At 41.0% G+C, this 18,508-nt stretch overlaps 1 protein-coding gene across 3 annotated transcripts in view; it reads right to left on the bottom strand.

Moving 5' to 3' along the window:
* Positions 1 to 9,970: 9,970 nt before the first annotated feature.
* Positions 9,971 to 18,508, bottom strand: part of ELMOD1 (ELMO domain containing 1) — a 46,468-nt gene continuing 37,930 nt past the window's right edge. For 2 of the 3 annotated variants that reach the window (XM_053971807.1, XM_053971806.1), the window contains 6 exons: positions 17,691 to 17,824; positions 16,423 to 16,491; positions 16,113 to 16,136; positions 14,019 to 14,069; positions 12,392 to 12,525; positions 9,971 to 11,556 (listed from right to left, as the gene is read on the bottom strand). In XM_053971807.1, the coding sequence (XP_053827782.1) occupies positions 11,384 to 11,556; positions 12,392 to 12,525; positions 14,019 to 14,069; positions 16,113 to 16,136; positions 16,423 to 16,491; positions 17,691 to 17,824 (585 nt within the window). In that variant the 3' untranslated portion in view covers positions 9,971 to 11,383. The remainder of the gene's footprint in view (positions 11,557 to 12,391; positions 12,526 to 14,018; positions 14,070 to 16,112; positions 16,137 to 16,422; positions 16,492 to 17,690; positions 17,825 to 18,508) is intronic. The other variant, XM_053971809.1, reaches the window with a different exon arrangement.

The following is an 18,508-nucleotide window of genomic DNA, read 5'->3' as shown; positions in this document are numbered from 1 at the left end:
ACAAAAGAAGATTGTTAACAGCCTTCGAATACATTCAACATAGCAGCAAAGAAGAAAGAAAAAACTTTTCCTTGCACACAAAGTAATGGGGTTTGGATGTTAGCAACGGAGATTTTGGAGCAGTTTTCTTAGTCTAACTAATGGCTGGTGTAGTTGATCACTGTGCTACGGTGTTGAGAGGTGTGGGGCTACCAATGTCAAGAGATGCTGCCAGTGGTCCCAGGGAATGGGTTCAAAAATCCATCAGAAATACTTTATAACCACTGTCCTAGTTTGGAGAGGGATACTACCTCTTAAGGGGTTCCTATGAAAGCAAATATCAGAGGCTTCTTTCAGAGTTTAAGAGGCCTCAGCCTTCCCAGCTTGGCTCAATGAAGAGGAGGATATTTTATAACGGAGAGAAACGCTAATAGAAAGTTGCTGTAATTTGCTTACAGGAACAAAGAAGATGTGAATAGGCCTATCTGCACTCGCCTTTATGGAATTTAGGAAGTGTTTAGGTGACTCAGAGCAGTGTTTCACAGCATGGAAAATGTTTGCCCCAGGAAAGACAAATGCTGCAGATTTTATTTCCTCCAGGCTGCTCCTGTCTCTTTGGGATCTTTCAGGTCTGAAGTGCAGGGTCCTTGGCAGACTATCCCCAATGTGAAGGTACTCACAACAGCCAATTCCTATTCAGAAACTCTTGATAGAATAGAATCATAAATTATTTCAAGTTGGAAGGGGACCCATAAGGCTCATCGAGTCCAACACCCTGCTCCTTGCAGCAATATGTAAAACTAAACCACATGGCCAAGAGCATTGCCCAGCCGCTCCATGAACTCTGACAGGCAAACTGAGCGAAAAATCACCCTGTACAGATCCAAAGCCCTGAAGGGCATGGCCTCAACACGACTGCCAAGCTCTGAATTCCGTCAGAAACTCAACTATAATTTATCTAATTTGATTAACAGGGCTTTCTTGGAGATAGTTACCAAGCATCCCTACTGCTATTGTTCCAGCACTTAGGGGCAGCAAAGGGCTGTAACACGGGAATTCCCAGGAGCTCCGGAGAGGGTTATTTATCATTTTTGCCTCGGTGGCCCAGTCAGTCGCACTGGGAGCTGTGCCGGCCAGGGCGCTGTCCGGGGTGCTGAAAGCGGCTGCACTTCACCCTCCGCGGCTGCCGGGGCGGCTCTGCCCGGCGGGAGGCGGCGCAGCGTCGGGGTTGTGAGGGACCCTGACACCGGGAGAAGGGGATTGTCCACAACCTCTGGCTGCAGAAGAGAAATCTCGTGCTTTTAGCCCAGAACGGCCCTTGGTTCTGGGGCAGAGGGGTCAACTGGACGCAGAGGGGTCAACTGGAAGGCAATTAATAATAGAATCACCTGAGTTGAAAGGGATCCATAAAGATCACAGAAGACCAGCTTCTGTCCCTATACAGGATGACCCCAAGAATTACACCATGTGGCTCAGAGCGTTTTACAAGTCCTTCTTGAGCTCTGTCAGGCTGGTGCTGTGACCACTTCCCTGGGGAGCCTGTTCCAGTGCCCAACCACCCTCTGGGTGAAGAACCTTTTCCTACTATTCAACCTAAACCTCCCCTGACACAACTTCAGGCTGTTCCCTCGGGTCCTGTCACTGCTCACCACAGAGAAGAGATCAGTGCCTGCTCCTCCTCTTTTCCTCACGAGGAAGCTGCAGACTGCAATGAGGTTTCCCCTCAGTCTCCTCTTCCCTGGGCTGAACAGACCAAGTGACCCCCGTGGCTCTTCATACAGCTTCCTCTCTAGACCTTCCACCATCACAATGGCCCTTCACTTACCATAATGTGAGGCTGTTCATAAAAAATGTTGGTGCTTATGGCTTTGAAGTGGTCTTTTGTGGTTTTGTTTTGTTTTTTTTTTCCCTTATTATTTCAAATTCATTGTACAGTCAGACATCAGTGGTGAAGACTTAGGTTGTGGGGGCCTTGCAAGAAAAAAAGTTTTGAATGGGGAGTGAAACTTTGGTTTTGAGGAGATAAGAATGCAGGTGGAAAAGTAGGCAAGGAGGCAAAACCCAACCATCAATGGTATGATGGTTAACTTGTTAGAAACTGGAAAAAGTGCCAGACATTAAACAGAGGAAGCTGCCCCCTCTGCCAGGGGTATCTGACTTTCTGCATTTAGGTGTTGTTGTGGTTTAGCCCCAGATGGCAACTCAGCACCCCCAACCACTCCTTCACCCCTGCAGCAGTAGAATGGAGGAGGGAATCAGAAGGCAAGAAAAAAAGCAAGAAAAGTCATGGACTGAGATCAAGACTGTTTAATAGGAAAAGCAAAACCCTCACATACAAACAAAACAAAGTAAGGCATGAATTCACCACTTCCCATGGGCAAGTAGGTGTTTAGCCATCTGCAGGGAAGGGATCCATCACATTTAATGGGGAGACAAACACCATCACTCCAAGCATCCTCATATCTTCCTTCACTTCCCATCTTTATACGCTGATTATGATTCCATATGGTCTGGAATATCTTATTGATCCCAATTCTGCCCCCTTCCAACTTCTTGTGCACCCCCAGCCTACTCACTCCTGGCTTGGTGCAAGCTGTTCTCAGCAATAACAAAAATACCTCTGTATTATCAACACTCTTTCCAGCACAGACCCAAAACACAGCCCTGTAGTAGCCAACATGAAGAAAATTAGTTCCACCTCAGCCAAAATTGGCACAGATGTTGCTTAAAGGTCAGATTTCAAGTGTTGCAGGATGATGGTGATGTGATAGCTTTAAGCAAGATGAGACATTGTATCCCATATTCATTATATATATATATATATATGGAAAACCTCAAAATGCAGCCATGTCAGAGAAGTGGCTGCTTCAGCAGCTGAGACAAAACAATGACATCATACCCAAAATTTGTGTTTGCCAACTATAAACCAAGATATTTCATTCTCAGATGGTATTCTACTTGTCTTTTGGTGAAAGCATCCCCATAGCTGAAGCAAGAAAGGAGAGCATGGGAATTCAGGCCTCTCCCATGCACTGGCATATCTGAAACCTATGTTATTTTGCATGGCACCTCCTTTTCCTCAAATGGGACAAGTAGGTGTTATTTGTCCATGTACAGGGATTTTGTGAAACTGAATTCTTTATGATGGGCAAAGAATGCTTGTCCTTGCTGGAGCATGACTATTGGGACTGTCATACGACAGCAGCAGCTGAGATACACTGATATTATGTAGGCTTGTTAACAAAAAATTTGCTCTCTCTAAACCACAATATTTTTCCCATTGCAGTGTTTGTTACAGACAGTTAAATATGAAGAAAATAAAGATATTGTAATTGCTTTGATCCCAAGAGTAGCAGTGAGCTAAAGTGTCCTGGAATTGACCCCTGGCACAGTGCAAGACCAATGTAGAAGTCCCACTCCTAGTGCAGGGAATTCATCACTCTGCAGCCCCCAGCTGCAATGGGTATTTCAGGCTTACCTTTTTCCTAGATAGGTACATAGTCTTATGAATGTTTTCACCTCTGCTGATATCCCTCTCTGAAGTTTAGGCACTTGATATTAAGGTTATATTGATTAAATTTTCAGTAGCATCGCAGATGACCTAACCTAAATGACACAGGCAGCATTGCCTCCCATGGTGATCTACCCCAAAGGCAATTCTCTCTCTTTGGGGAAGAGTTTCTAATTCTCATCACTCAGATGAGAGTCTAGGAGCTGTCATTGCTGTGCCTAAAAAATAATGGAACAGAACTGTGACATAGAAGTTCATCACTATTTTGTATAAGACTCAAAGGCAGTGATTATAGACATCCATAATAAATTGAAAAGGATCACAAAAGATACTGTTTCTAGACAGTGATGTTTAATACTTTATTCTCTACTCTTAACTTGCACCTATACATGCAAAATGAAGTGCCAGTATCTCTCTTTGATTTGCAGTTCAGACAGCTCCAAAAGGCAGGCTCCCACCATCTCTCTGTATCTTTTGGATCTCTACTGGAATTAGAAATTAGTTTAGTGCTCCAAAAGCACTGATATTTCAAACAAGGAGAGAGTCACTGGCAAGCTTTTCAAATAGTCTCTAAGGATATGAATGCTTAGTCTACCCATTAATACAAGGGCACTCACACCAGCGATCAAGGAAGGCTTTCTGACCCACTCAGTGTTGCCAGATGAAAAATCATCTACACCTGGAGAGCTAACACAATGGTTATTCTTTAAAACCCACTGGCCTATGGAATTGCACAATGCCCATTGTGTAAGAAGGAGAACTGGAAAGCAACCAGCTCCAGTTCTGCCAACTTCTACTAGTTCACTGATCATTCAGGTGTGACTGTGCTGACCACCAGAGACCACCAAAAAGACCCCCAGCACAGAAGAACACAAATAAAGGGGAGGGAAAATATGTCAAGGATTTCAAGGAAATTACTATAATATATGTATGTTTATTCTGGGGCAATCAGTGAATAGGTATGTAAAATACAGTATAAAAACAGGAGTACTCAGCATGCATGGTATTTTGAAGGAGATATTCCCTCATGCCTTCTGACAAATAAAGAATACCTAGTTCTTAATATTACATTGGTGTCAAGGAGTTTATTTTATTTTTACTGTTATTTGGTTACAGCTAGATAGTTGATGTTCACATTTCCTTCAGACCTGTCTTTTTATCCAGCAAATGAAGAAGAGTACTGTGCCGGGATTATAATTTCTTGCCAGGGCTCAGGATCCCCTGTTCTTTGCTGTTGCTGGATTCATTTCTTCCAGTCAGAAGTCATTGGAACCAGTGTAAATTTGCTGAGTTTCACAGCAGGCAGACATGACTTACACTAACAGAGGCCGGTCTCAGGCATGGACAAAAAAAAAACAAAAACAAAAACAAAAAAACCCCCCCAAAAAAACAAAAAACAAACAAAAAAAAACAACAACACAAAACAAAACAAAAAACCACCAACAAAAAAAGCTGATTCCCCCTGGAGAGAACCTGGTGGAAGGCTGAGGGTGCTTGAGGGGCAGAACAACCCCATGCACTGTCAGCAGCTGAGCTAGAGAAGCCCTGGGCTGTCCATGCAGCCACATGCTCGTGACCCTTTCCCACAGCCCTCAAGACAGGCACAAAGCACTTGGAGACAGCAGCCTTGACACAGCCAAGCTTAGAGCAGCTTTCCTACCCCTGGTGTCACAGTGGCCTCCTGCAAGCTGGGCCAGGGAATGGCAGGAGGAGGAGACTCACCAGGTCAGAGCAGCCTGCTCAGATCTCTGCTCCTGCTGTTCTTTTTCTGCTCTTTTTTAGCCACAGAGCTATGGAGAAGTGACACTTGCATCCTCTGCAAAATGGCTTGCTTACAAATGTGTGAGAAGGGCCAGTGGGGCCAGAGCCATGGAAACTGGCTTAAATACAAACCAGCCAATGTGAATGGAAAACTGAGAGTGAAGAGGCAAATGGTGGCTAATCACAACAGCTTAAAGGAACATGTGAGACCATCCAGAGCCAAGTCAGCATCACAAATTCCCCTATCAAAGAGAGACAGCAAAATGCATCCTTGGGTCTTCTGCATCCTGCCCCTTTGGTGTTCCCCCATCCAGCACATCAAGCAGAGGCAGATTCTCAGGGGTGAGCAGGCAGGTTTCATAGGCTGATGTGCCAAGAAGCACTTTCTAAATTTGGAGAACAATCCTATCTTGTCTCTGGACCATGACCAAAGGCCCCACTTAGGCCCTTAGCCTCCCCTCAGGGTTTTACATTGAGGCTATGTCTACATCTCATTGATACTTCCTGACTAGTCTCTTTTGAGAATCAGACTTCTCATCCATGTGGTAGGCACCAGGGATCACAGAATAATAGAATGGCCTGGATTGGAAGGGACCCAAAAGTTCACCTGGTTCTAATCACCTGCCATGGGCAGAGACACCTTTCACCAGACTAGGTTGCTTAGAGCCTCATCCAACCTGTCCTTAAACACTTCCAGGGATGAGGCATCCACAAATTCTCTGGGCAACGTGTGCCTGTGCCTGACTACCTTCACAGTAAAGAATTTCTTCCTAGTATTTATTAGGTGGAAACCATTCCCCCTTGTCCTATGCTCTTGTAAATAGCCTCTCCATCCTGTAGACCCCTTCAGGTACCGAACAGCTGCAATTAGGTCACCCCAAGGCTACTTTTTTCCAGGCTGAACAATCCAAATTCTCTCAGCCTTTCTTCATAGGATAGGAGCTCCATCCCTTTAACCAACCATCCTGGTGTCCCTCCTATGAACTCGCTCCAACAGTTCCATGTCCTCCCTGTGTTGAGGACCCCAGAGCTCAATGCAGTGCTCAAGCTGGGGTCTCCTATGTCTGTCCTCATTGCCAGAGTCACAGTGGCATGCCCTGCTGTCCTTGGGTTAGGTTTTTCACAGTCACCTGCACGTGTCTTCCTTGGTTACCCTTTCAGTTGGGTGATACTGCCTGTAAACATACAACAGGCAGTCTCATGTCTCTTTTTTCCAGCTCCTCTTGTGCTGCTCTGCTTTGCTGAGCTGCCAGCTGTGCTGGTGTGTGTTGGCCTCGTGCTTCCCCATCCTGCTACCCTCCCTCATTCCAAGTTGTAAGCTCTTTGGGGGATACACCACCTATAGTTTTGACAGTCCTTCAGCACAGTGGAGCTCAGGCCTAGTAACCAGCCCTCTGCCCTTGCTCATAGCTCCTTTGGAGTTTAGCTGCTGTACCCAGTTCTTGCTTGAAGGAAGGCTTTTAGAGCTAAACCTCTTTTCTAATTATAGTTCTATATACAGTAGAACAGTTTCCTTTACTAGAATAAGTAATGACCTGATTTCTACGTGCACTGCTCACAGGGGAAAGCACAAAGCCTGTCCTACTATATTCCTATAGGATCTGGCAGGAAGAGTCCTGTCTAATCATTGGCAAGTCTTACAGAAAACCTGCTCTGCTGCAAACTAAGGAAAACAATGAATAATTCATTTCCTTATCCATTTCAGGATTGTTTTCTGCAAAACATCTATTTTAATAATTTATGTGATTTTTAGCTGCACCATGCTGCAGATGCAAGAGTACAGAGGGGAGCCCTACTGTTTGTCTCAGTGTAGCCTAGTGCAAAATTTGAGCTCCCATTGGAACAATTTCCAAGTGAGGACTGAAAGGTGGAAATCAGGGTAGTTAACAAGATTCAAAGTAGAACAATTCTCTGAAAATCACAGTTCCAGAGGAGTCTTCCTGTGATGCCAAAATGGTCATGATGATGTCAAAATGTTGATGATGTCAAGCTTGTTAAGAGCCAGCTGGGGGACAGAAGTAAGTATAATCAGAGTTATCATATTTTCCAATGTGAATACAGAGTTTCCCTATTTCCCCAACAGCACTTGCCAAAGACATGAACTTAACAGTTATCGAATTGCACTCCAGTTACTATTCCAGGCTGTAACTGATTCCTGCCTCGGTCACATCCATCCAAGTGGTGGAGCTGTGGATTGAGGTTTCCCCTAGAGCTTGGGCAGGAATGGCAACAATCTGCAATACCACACTAGGGGACAGCCCTGCAATGCTGGTCACTGCTGTAGAAGGGTCAAAAATCTCTGGTCACGTTCTGACAAAAAGGGATAGGTCAGCAAATGACATGTTAAAAGCTAATCACAATCCATGAAGGGAGGGATTAAGAAAGAAGTTATGATCCCTCATAATGTAAGCCAATGTATTATGATGCTACCAGTGATTCTTTGGGCCAGTAGAGGCATATCTGGGTTCATTAACCTGAGCATCAGCACTCTGTTCATATACATCCTGTTGCACCTAACAGCACTTATTTCAGCTGGGGACATGCTGAAAATGCCCTGCTTGCAACAAGGTGTTTCAGCCTGCTAAGTCATCACCAGCTGTCTGTGCCCCACAGGGCACACAGTGGGCACAGGTGCTTTTAAAGATTGCTCTTTCATTAAAAAAGGATAATAAACTAATCTCCTTTACCCTCTAAATGACAGTAAATTTTTCAATCGAGCTTCAGTGCTGCTCCAGGAAACAGTTAGGAGATACAATCATCCAAGACAAATCGTATAGATAAGGTAGACCTTGTTTGCTTCTAAAAATAGTACACAGAAATACCACCAGCACCAGCATTTGAAAAACTACCTTCCAAAAGAGCCAAATAGAAGTGCAGCAAAAATATTTCTCCTTCCCTCAAAGAAAAAAAAAAAGCCACAAGCCAAAAAGTGTCAGGAAGTTGGAGTAGCACTTGCTCTCCTCCTCCTGGCTGTAATCAACCCCCCAGGCACAGCACCACAGATGCTGGCCAAGCACCAAGGTTACAGAAGATAAGTCCGTGCCCACCGATGCTGCTGAAGGAGCCCTGGTAACAATTTAAAAACACATTAGCTGGGATAAGAAAATGCTGTGCTATGGGAAGTGCTTGAATCGCTGACAGAGAGGAATATAGGCACCATTATAAAAGGATGCATACAGAATTAAAGAACTCCAATACTACACAGCCCCTTCCCCCCCCCGGCTTTAAAGAGATCAAGGTATGTACTTCTGCAATTTAACACATTAAATCTCCCAATATTATACTTCCATCAGTTATATTTTCACCCAGTTGCCGACCCAAAGCAACACATATTCTAAGCAATGCATATTCTGCATAACTTCAGCATGTTGTCTTGAATTTTATACAATAAAGTAGCAGCTTAGACTTACAACATGGCTTTTTAAAAACAATATCTGGGCTGCATAGCATTGCCAATGTGAATTATTTGACTGAAAAAAATTGCCTGTTAAGAAAGAAGGTAACCATTTACTTTACAGCCTGGGCAGGAAGCGCTTGCTGCCCGAGATGAACATGGCCAGGCACGAGCCTGAGAGAGAGATGGCTGGTGAAATGCAACAACCATGAAGCTGTGGAAGGCTTTTGGAAAGATCCAACCTAAACCTTCTCTATACTTAATTAAACCAAATTCTGCACTCTGCAGTGACTATAAATATTGATTCTTCTTTATTGAAACATCTTTTTAATATTTCCCTTCCCCCCACCAAATTTCTCCTTCATAAGGAAAGCAGTATCCAGGTGCTCACAGGTCAGTCTGGATCTGTACTAGTGATAGCATAAATTCTAACTTTTTAAACAAATGCTTAGGTTTGTATCATGGTAGAGGTCATATTTGGGGAGGAAGGAAGGCAGTGCCGACAGACATCCTCCCTCAGCAGTGCCCAGCCAGTTTTAGGCACCCACCAGGGATATTCTCTGCCCCAGGTTTGACATTGATTTTGGGAACAAGCATGTCACAGGACAAAGCTGAAGCACAAGTGGGCAGGATGATAAGATTTGAAGGCACCAGCGTGCAAGGGCTTCACAGGAGAAGGAGTTTCACACTTTCACTTCATTAAATCTATCTTCCTGCAAGACAGGAAAAATAATCACCCAAAGCAGTTGGATTGTAGTGATACAATCTGACACAGAGCCAGATGATATTTTCTGATTTTATTTGAAGTTGACACCTTGAGACAAGGCACAACTGAGAGGATCAGAGCAGTAAGAAGGTAGCAGGAACCTTGCCCCCCTCCCCCGCAATTTCATGAACTGCAGAGTATTAAAAGTAAACCAGTGTAACCTAATAAATTGCAGATGATATTTAAATCAGAGTGGGGCAAGGAAAGAAAGAGAGAGCCTAAAAACTGAAAACAATGAAAAAAACCTGTTACTAAAACCTATTTTAGGTTGCAAGAGTCACACAACGAAGTCCTTGAGACCTAAGGCTATAAATAACCACTTTCCAAAATCGATGGTATTAAGTTGAACATGCATAGTTTTTATTCCTTGTATTCTCATGCAAAATATGCAAATGCTAATATTTCCAGTTCCATATTTCCAAATTAGAAGACTAATTATTGCAACACCCATAAAATTCTGCTGATTAACTCCATGAGTGCGAGTTTCCAGCCGTGTAGAGAAGTCCTGAGCCCCAGCTTACATTTTAGCAAAGAAATGAGACAGCTTTAACTCAAGGAGTTTCCTAGGAAGTTGAAGTACTCCCATTTCTTTATTTATTTTTGTTAAATAAAGTGATGGCCCAAGCAGTAACTAAAATGATATAAAGCACCTTATTTAAAGAAGCTGCAATCACACTTCATCCTCAGGAATACCACAGAGCTGTTACAACCCATTTTACCCGATCCATTAAATAAAACATTTTTTCTCTGTATTATTGCATAACCCAGAAATAAAACCCACAGTGCTTCAGTTTAGAATGATGTATTATTTATTCATATATTCACAAGTAGTTGGACACTACTCAATTTAATCTCCATATGCAAGTGATTTACACAAACATATAATACTAAAATTGATTGCTTAGAAGGTAAAAAATACCATGGGGTATGAAATGCCATGGTAGATGTTGTTCATTATACTACACAATCTTAGTGTCAAACACTTTTATTCATTTATGGTTTTAGAAAAAAGGCAGTTTGCCATTTTGAATTTTTTTTATAAGTAGTCTGGGAAACACAAGCAGTTTTGTTCTAGACCTTCTAACCAATTATTTCTCCCAGCTCTTAGGAACTAAATTAACAACCAAAGCAACATTTTTAGTAGTTCAAAGAAAAGATACATATTTTTGCTTCCCTGAATTCACCAAGCACCACGTGACCAAATCATGTTGCCTTCCAACATGTGACACAAAGCACTCTGTTTATCCAAAGGAATGTGCAGGAATCTAGACCATGCTTTAGCATGGTGGTGTAGGTGACAACAGCCTGATGTTATAACTTTTGGCCTCTGCCAGTATCTGTTAGTTGTGAATGTGTTCACATCTCACTGTGTTAGCATCACCAGATCATTTGGTATTCATGCATTTGATTGTAATTCTGCATAAACTCTTCTCACTGAAACTTGTATCTCATAAGCCTCATTAATTTTGCATTAAGCATATAATGGTTGCATGGAGAAAATTGGACTTTAATGTGTTTGTCTGAATTAGATTAAATTGCATTATCTTCTAGATGAGGTCCAAACATATATTTTGCTTGAAATGCCAGTAGTTATCTTAAAAGATACCAAGAAGTTAAAAAGCTTTCACAATACAAGATCCAGCTACTTAGTCCACATATACAAAAACACTGCTAGATAAATACAATTCAATTGTCAATGCTGAATTATGAGGAAAATCTAAAAAAATAGAAAAACTCTGATATCTGGACATCAATTCAGAAGGTAACACTGCATAATGAGGCAATATGAGCACCCATTTAAAATGAAAATCCCCAACACGAGAAGCATAAGGGGATCATGTGACAAAAATAGATGAACACTGCGCCAAAAACATGCACACGATTGCCATGGTCATTCAGTATGCTAGTGATGGTCTAACAGTGATCTAAACCAAGAGTGAGACGGTGCTTCCAAATTAAATCAACTGAGTAACTACATATTGATTAAACTTTCTGATGCAGCAAAATGAGGACACAGAGCCATCTCTGGGTTCTGGAGCTGTCTCAAGATTCGCTTGTAAAATTTCTCCCTGACGCGATTGAATTCCATTATGTCCAGTGGATCCTCATCAATCCAGAATTTGTGGAATTCGTGCATTAAGTAACCTACAAAACAGGAAGAAGAGATAAATACTGCATGCAAAGATGACATATAAAATTAGAAAGTAGCTTGGAATTAATAATTATGATCTGCACAGAGAATCCTGCTCACTGAGATCTGACACCTCATGACACTGGGCAGGAGCAAGACTAAACCTATTCTGGACAATGCCAAAATTGGATGAATATTACACACACAGGCAGAATATCTCACAATAAACACAAGAAGTCACTAGTCATCTTGACATATGGATTCACAAATTGAAACATAAAACCAGGGAGTGTAAAAACAGGGAAAGATGCAGCAAGTGCTCATTATCAGTTCCTTGCCTACACATTGGAAAATATTAGAAGTATTACTCCCACTGTGCAAAGATGAACAGCAGGTCTCTGCTGTAGCAGGGATGCTCAAATACAGGGGAAAGAGCTGTCGAAACATTATTTTGGCATTGGAGCTGCAACTCTGCTGAAGGATGGGGAGTAACACTAGAATGTAGACGCAAGTATCATAGGACAGTTGGATTTAAGGGGAAACAATATTCAGACACTCCTTAAAGCACATTTGCTTTTCTTCTTATTATTTAAAAAACAGGAAGGTCACTTGGTAAGGTGCTTAGTGCATTTTTTTGTTTGTGTTTCTTTATTTGTTTTACACCTTGGTTTGGTAGTGGCCTCCATCACAGCTTAAGAGCTGAATCCAAGCATCCTAGACAGGAGAGCACAGTCTCCATGCTGTGTCAGAAGACTTTATTTCTTTTTTTAAACTATGGGCAGTAGTATGTTAGCAGAGTACCAATTATGCATTTCCACCCCTTGCCCCACACTCACATCCAGCACTTACAGAACGTCTGCTGAAAGTGGGTGAGCGTTGGTGCTTCTGGAGCAACATTGTAGAAATGGGTCTTCAGAGCCCCACTCACAAGCAGGTTGTATGCAAGGTCTGTTATGTTAATGCCCACGATGGCAAAAGAGTAGCTGTAAGGAAAAGCAGCAACTTTTGTTGAGAGTTCACCTTCTTTCGTCACGTTTTCAGGAACACTGATGGCCCTGACATTGCAGATTTCATGTTACTGAGATGTATTAATTCTCTCCTTTGTGAGTTTCCAAGGTGTGTGTGGGGTGCAAAGCAAGGAAAACATTTATTCTGCATGCTTTGTACAGCATTTCCCTTGGGAAATACATGGTCACAGTAAAAACAGGAGTTTCATCACTGTGCCAGCCTTTTCAGTAGAACAGGCTGAAAATAAGCCTACAAAATAAGCACAAGCAGAGACGTCCCTGTGCTCCTGCACTCGCCTCTGAAACAGGGCAAGGACTCCACACGGTGGCCATGGCTGCAGGGTGACCCATCATTTGTTATTTTTAACTGCTGGAATTCCCACTGGAACTCATTACCCACAGTTAGGAACATCATGCTTCAACAGCCTGTCCTATAAAGACATTCATTTGGCTAAAAAGCTTGTGAAAAAGATCCAGCCAAGTCACCTCTAATTTCTCCCTAAAAGAGAACTAGAGATAAAAGCTAGAAAACAGGCAAAATCCTAAATCAAAGCATGCTGGAAACAGAAACAAGAAAATCAGACTCATTAAGCAAACTCTGTCCCACTAGGAGATATCAACGAGTGAAGTATATTTAAGCACAACAAAACTTAGAAAGTGGAAGTTAATGTGTAAGGCTGTTGCATAAAGAACTTGACATTTCTAGCCATGACTATTTCCCAAGAAAGCACATAAAGACTCACACAGATATTTAGTCATAAAAGCAAACATGTTTGGATATTCAGCGATTGAAATTTTTTCTCAGCTAAAGACAGAGGTCTTCTCTAGACTGCCTTGGGTATTTTTTCAACCTCTATCTTTTTCTTTAACTTTTTTTTTTTTTTTTTTTTTTTTTTTTTTTGCATTTCAGGAGGAAAAAAACCAAATCAGAAGTCCAGAAGTTAACTTCAGCATGTGGCCTAATTGCAAGTTTCACAGAAAAATTAAATATGGGCAGTAAAATCTTGTATTACAGATTTTTAGATACATTCGGAAGGAACATCCCGTTCCATTTCCATGAACAATGCAGTTATACCAAACCCACTGTTAAAGAAGAAAAAACCCTCAGTACTATTTCTTTGCTATTATATTTTCCTAAAAGCAGTTCTGAACCTGGCTTTGACAGCAAGAAGTGAAACTTGATCATGTCATGTACTAAGAAGAATTGAACAGATATTAATCATCACACTATATATAGCACAAAGAGAAAACTTTTCCTTGCTACAAAATTTTTGGGTTATTTTTTTCTGAACGTAATTTGAATTGTTTCTCCTGTAATCTTTGATCAAAATCAAGATATGGCAGATGTACATATGCTCACAGAAATTTCCTTTAAAAATTAACTAGGAAACACCTTTTCTCCCTCAAATATACAGCATCATTGTTACCTGCTGTGTTTGTAGCAAATTAAAAAAGGTCTTTAAACTTACCCAATTGCCTTATCAAACTTTTTCTTCTCCCATTCAGCTTTGCTAAGTTGGCTGAGGAAGAAAAAATAGTTAAAATCCAGATATTGCCAAACATTACTAACTGACAAACATTTTCTTTCAACTTCTCTGATGTTATAATATTGATTGAACATGATATTTATCTTCTTTTACATGGCTAATCCCATTTAAAACTCCTGGCTGAATGGATTGATAAAAACAGACTTGAAATGGGTAACTGCTTTACAGCATTTCCAGCAAACTTGTCTCACCATTACAAAATTCACCTATGTCAATACTCTCAGAAAAGCCCATTGTTTTCTAAACTGACCACAAAGGTGATCCACTTCAGTTAAGCTCAAGCTGTACAAGAAGTTGAAATTACATTTAACTAATCAAAGATGGTTTCAGCTTTTTTGTGCTTTCAGAGATATTCGTGATAGTCATCACTGGTGATGAGGCATGATTCACCTGAGGCAGCAAACATGAAAATACTCCTGTGACAGTAAGCTTTTATGACTGGCCAAATTAGAAATCACTCAACAGCCAAAGAAGGGAACAGTGTTTCCTATTATTTGGCACAATAATGCAGTGCTTTTCAAGGACACAGAAGATGCCTCCCTTAAAATAAAATTAGTTAGGGAACAGATTGATTTTAAACTAAATTTCAGCTCTTCAGCGATTTAAAAGAGCTGTGCTATCCAGCCAGTCAGCCAACATCCCACTAACCAGGTTTGAGTCTACTGGAATGAGCAAGTTTAGCAAAAATCACTGCCTGCATTTAAAACTAACTAAAGGCAGGCACGGAACTGACCTAACCAGGGGCCTACAACATTGACATGGCTGTGGGAGTTTTGGCCTAGTAAGGCAAATCCAAGTTTGCAAGTTTTAGGTCCCAAATTATAGACAGCTATGTGTGAAAGCATTGTTCTCAGACTGTTCTTAGACTATTCTTGAACTTCAATAAGTATATATTACACTAAAAACAATTCCCTAAGTTTCATGTAAATATACTATATAAAAATTGTTATTATTTACTTAAGATGGTAACAGATTCATACCCATTGTAACCTGAGGGTTACTAGCTGATGTGCATGAGGACATTTAGGAGCTGACGTTCCTAAATAGCTTTGCATACAGGAATACACGATTCTTTGCTCATCCTCTAAAATCTGAACCATCTTTGTAGGCTGTGGTGTAACACCAGTTAGAAAACCCCAAGTAAAGACTGAATAATAAGAGTGGCACACATAGGATAGGTCAAGTGAAAGAGTTCAACTGAGATAGAAAATCCATTGATCATGATCCCATCAGAAAACAGCACAGCTGCTAAGCAATTGTATCAAGAAGTTCACCATGGGCACCACATGCAGCATCTGTCTTCTACTGAGTGCTCTGTCTAGGCATAGAAATTGCACATGCTCACACTGCACTCCAAGACTGCCCTTGGTAATCAAACATGCAAATGAAGCACACTAATATGTTCCAAGGGCTTTTTGTCACAGAATTACCATTAGGAACTCAACAAAAAAAAAAAAAAACAAGAACCCTGAGGAGATCAAAAGCTTCAGGATTTAGGTGTGAACCAGTTTTATGGATATCTAACATTCCTGGCAGAAGAAAAATGTCTTTTAAGGCAACTGATTTCTGTGTAACTGGCTAAGTGGCCTCCACTCCCCAATAATTATGGAGTCTCTTATTGACAAATTATCTACAACAGTTTGTGACACTTGAAAGTAGCTGATCTCTCAACAGTCAGGTCAATGGAGTAGCCACATTGGAACCATCATTAGTCAAGGTAGAGAGAGTATGTGAATATAAATAAAGGGGCTTTTCAGCTCTGCTAATAAATATTTGGCCTAGACTACTTATGATTATCAAGTCAGTCACTTTAAGTATATCAAGCAAGGTGGATTTCATTTTTGATATATAAGCATGTTCATATGTACTCAGTGTTCCACTGCCCAGTTTGGATCAACTCTAGAGGAAAGAATATTGCTCTCCCAGTGTTGCAACAAAGACTTTATAACACACCAAACTGTAGTTCAATCTTTATTTACATGTCTCAGAAAACTTAGAAAAAAGAAAAAAAAATACCTTAGTTCCTTCTTAGTGACTTCCCTTTATATGGAAAAACACAAACAAATTAAAATAAATGTAAATAAAACACAAAAATAATTTAAAATCAGAAGTGAAAACATTTAACACTAAATTTAACTATTTCCAAGATTCAGAATACAAGTTTGCCTCTTGCACCTGATCAACTTTCAGGATCAGTACTTTAAAACAGACAGTGTATGGCAATACCCAAGGATATGCCTAACAAAGAGAAAAAACCCAGCCCCCTTCCTCAAAGAGAGCCAGCAGAGCGCTCTCTCAAGCTATTGTTTCTGGTCTCAACCATTACCTGTATTTAGGGTGAAGAGAATCAGTGAGAACTTGCTGAGCTATCTCAGTGTCCCATTCAGCAAAATACCTGCAAACATATATGTTCAGGGTGAATTGTTTTAAAAAAACAAAACCAAAAAAAGCATCTGAAATCATACTAAGCTATCTATACACACTTTTTTAAAGGCATGTGTCACACAGTAGCATGAGTATGAGTAGCATCTGATGTGTTAAACTCATTAAACTGCCACTCAGACCCCCAAACTGGAAGATTAAAGCAGCCTCCAAGTGCACTCCTATATGAGTTTAGTGAATGTGCATTACCGGAGTCTCCTTTCTACCCACCCTATAAAAATCAGTTGTTTATGACTGGAGCATGTCAGGTGCTGAGCTCAAGAGAAAGCAGTTCAGGCTTCTTGATCTGGCAGATTCATTAAGCAAGATAAGAGTCATCACAGAAGACTAAGAAATTAAATACATGGTAGGGATTAATTTCAAATGGAAGTTCAAAGCCAGAGTCAAGAGTCCAGATTCTCAGCTGAGATTTACTAGAGAACAACATACGGACAGAGGATGATTTATGTCCTTCAATCTGTAAAAGCAGAAAATACTTATTTTTCACCTCATAAGGAGAAGTTATTTTACCAAATGTTTCTAAGTTATGTAACCGCATGCAGCAAATACAAGGGCTGGAAAAAACAACAGGCATTAGTCAATTCCCAAATTACAAAGCACAGCTATGGCATTAACACCTGGTGTGCATGAGTTAAAAGGAAAAAGTGATGTAAACTCACTGCCTGAATAGGGACAGAAATTGAAGCAGTAGTCAAACTACCTAAGTCTGCCATTGGCGGCTGCATATCAAGTGTTTTGCTTAAGAATTCAGCATGAAAATCCCAAAGAAAGCAGCTGAGCAGTAACATAACCCTCCCACCTACATACTTCCAGGGCATTTTGTTTAAGGATATCTAGATACTGGTGAAAATATACTTTACACTTCTTTCTGGTAGGACGAGAGTGCTAACTTGCTGTGTCACAGAGAAACTAAAAAAAGGGCTTAGCAAGTGGTATTACAAGGTTGAATTAGGAATACTGAAAGAAAGGAGACCCCTTTGAGAAGAGAAACACTCCAAAAATACAGCTAGCAAATAAATTCTTTCATTTGCTTAATATTAAGTCCCTAGCACTTTTATAAATTATTCCCACAGATTTGCTAAAATCTGCAAGTAATGCTGCTTTTCATGACTTCAGACACACGTAAACCCATCTGCAGAGGGACATACTTACACCAAGTTATATAAGCCCAGAAGACCCATTCCTCTAAAGTCTGTTTTAGGATCGTCACCTTGGAAACCAATTTCACACCACTGCTTCGAAATCCGAGCTTTCAGTGGCGAATTCGGCTTCAAGCACTTCCACAACTAGGAAGATTACAGGTAAAACATAATTAAGTTTCCACACAGTAGAGCTTTTTTTTTTCCTCTTTTTAAACCAAGCTAAATTCTGATCACTGAACAGACAACTGCAGTAACATAACTGCATTGCTATCCCAGCAACCCAAACACAAAATCAAATTAAGTTCCTCTGGATGTGTGTCTGTGGGGGGAAATCCCAAACTGCTCTGAAGTATTGCAGACATTTCAGCCCTACAAGGCCCTTCTAACCTTATCACAGCTGCTCTAATATCTCACACAAAGACCTGTTTTGCTCATGCTTTGTGCATCGAGGTGGTGTCTGCCTTCATAAGCACAGAGACAGGAATGGGCTGGAATTTAGTTGTAAATCACTGACAGAGCAGCAGAGCAGCTTTGAGTCCCTGAGGCTCTGCAGCAATCTTTTCTCTGGCATCTTTTGCAAGTCTCTGCAAAGGTTATAAATCAAGAGACCTGACTTGGCTACCACAGTGTTGAAAAGCAAATTGGAGAACATAAAAAAAGAATCCATACAAGGATAGCATGTGCACCATCATATTTTAACTAAGGGAAGGATCATTCATTGATCTCACATAAAGAAATGTCTGAAGTGATTTAACGAGCCAGATCATAAGGTGGAATAAATTCATTTAACTGCACTGGTCCAGCAACTTTAGTGCCTAAATATCATGT

Source organism: Vidua macroura, chromosome 2, assembly GCF_024509145.1.
Source record: "Vidua macroura isolate BioBank_ID:100142 chromosome 2, ASM2450914v1, whole genome shotgun sequence".
In the NCBI taxonomy this organism is placed as follows: domain Eukaryota; kingdom Metazoa; phylum Chordata; class Aves; order Passeriformes; family Viduidae; genus Vidua; species Vidua macroura.
The sequence above is the reverse complement of the archived record's forward strand: the minus strand, read 5'-3'. Positions and strand labels throughout refer to the sequence as shown.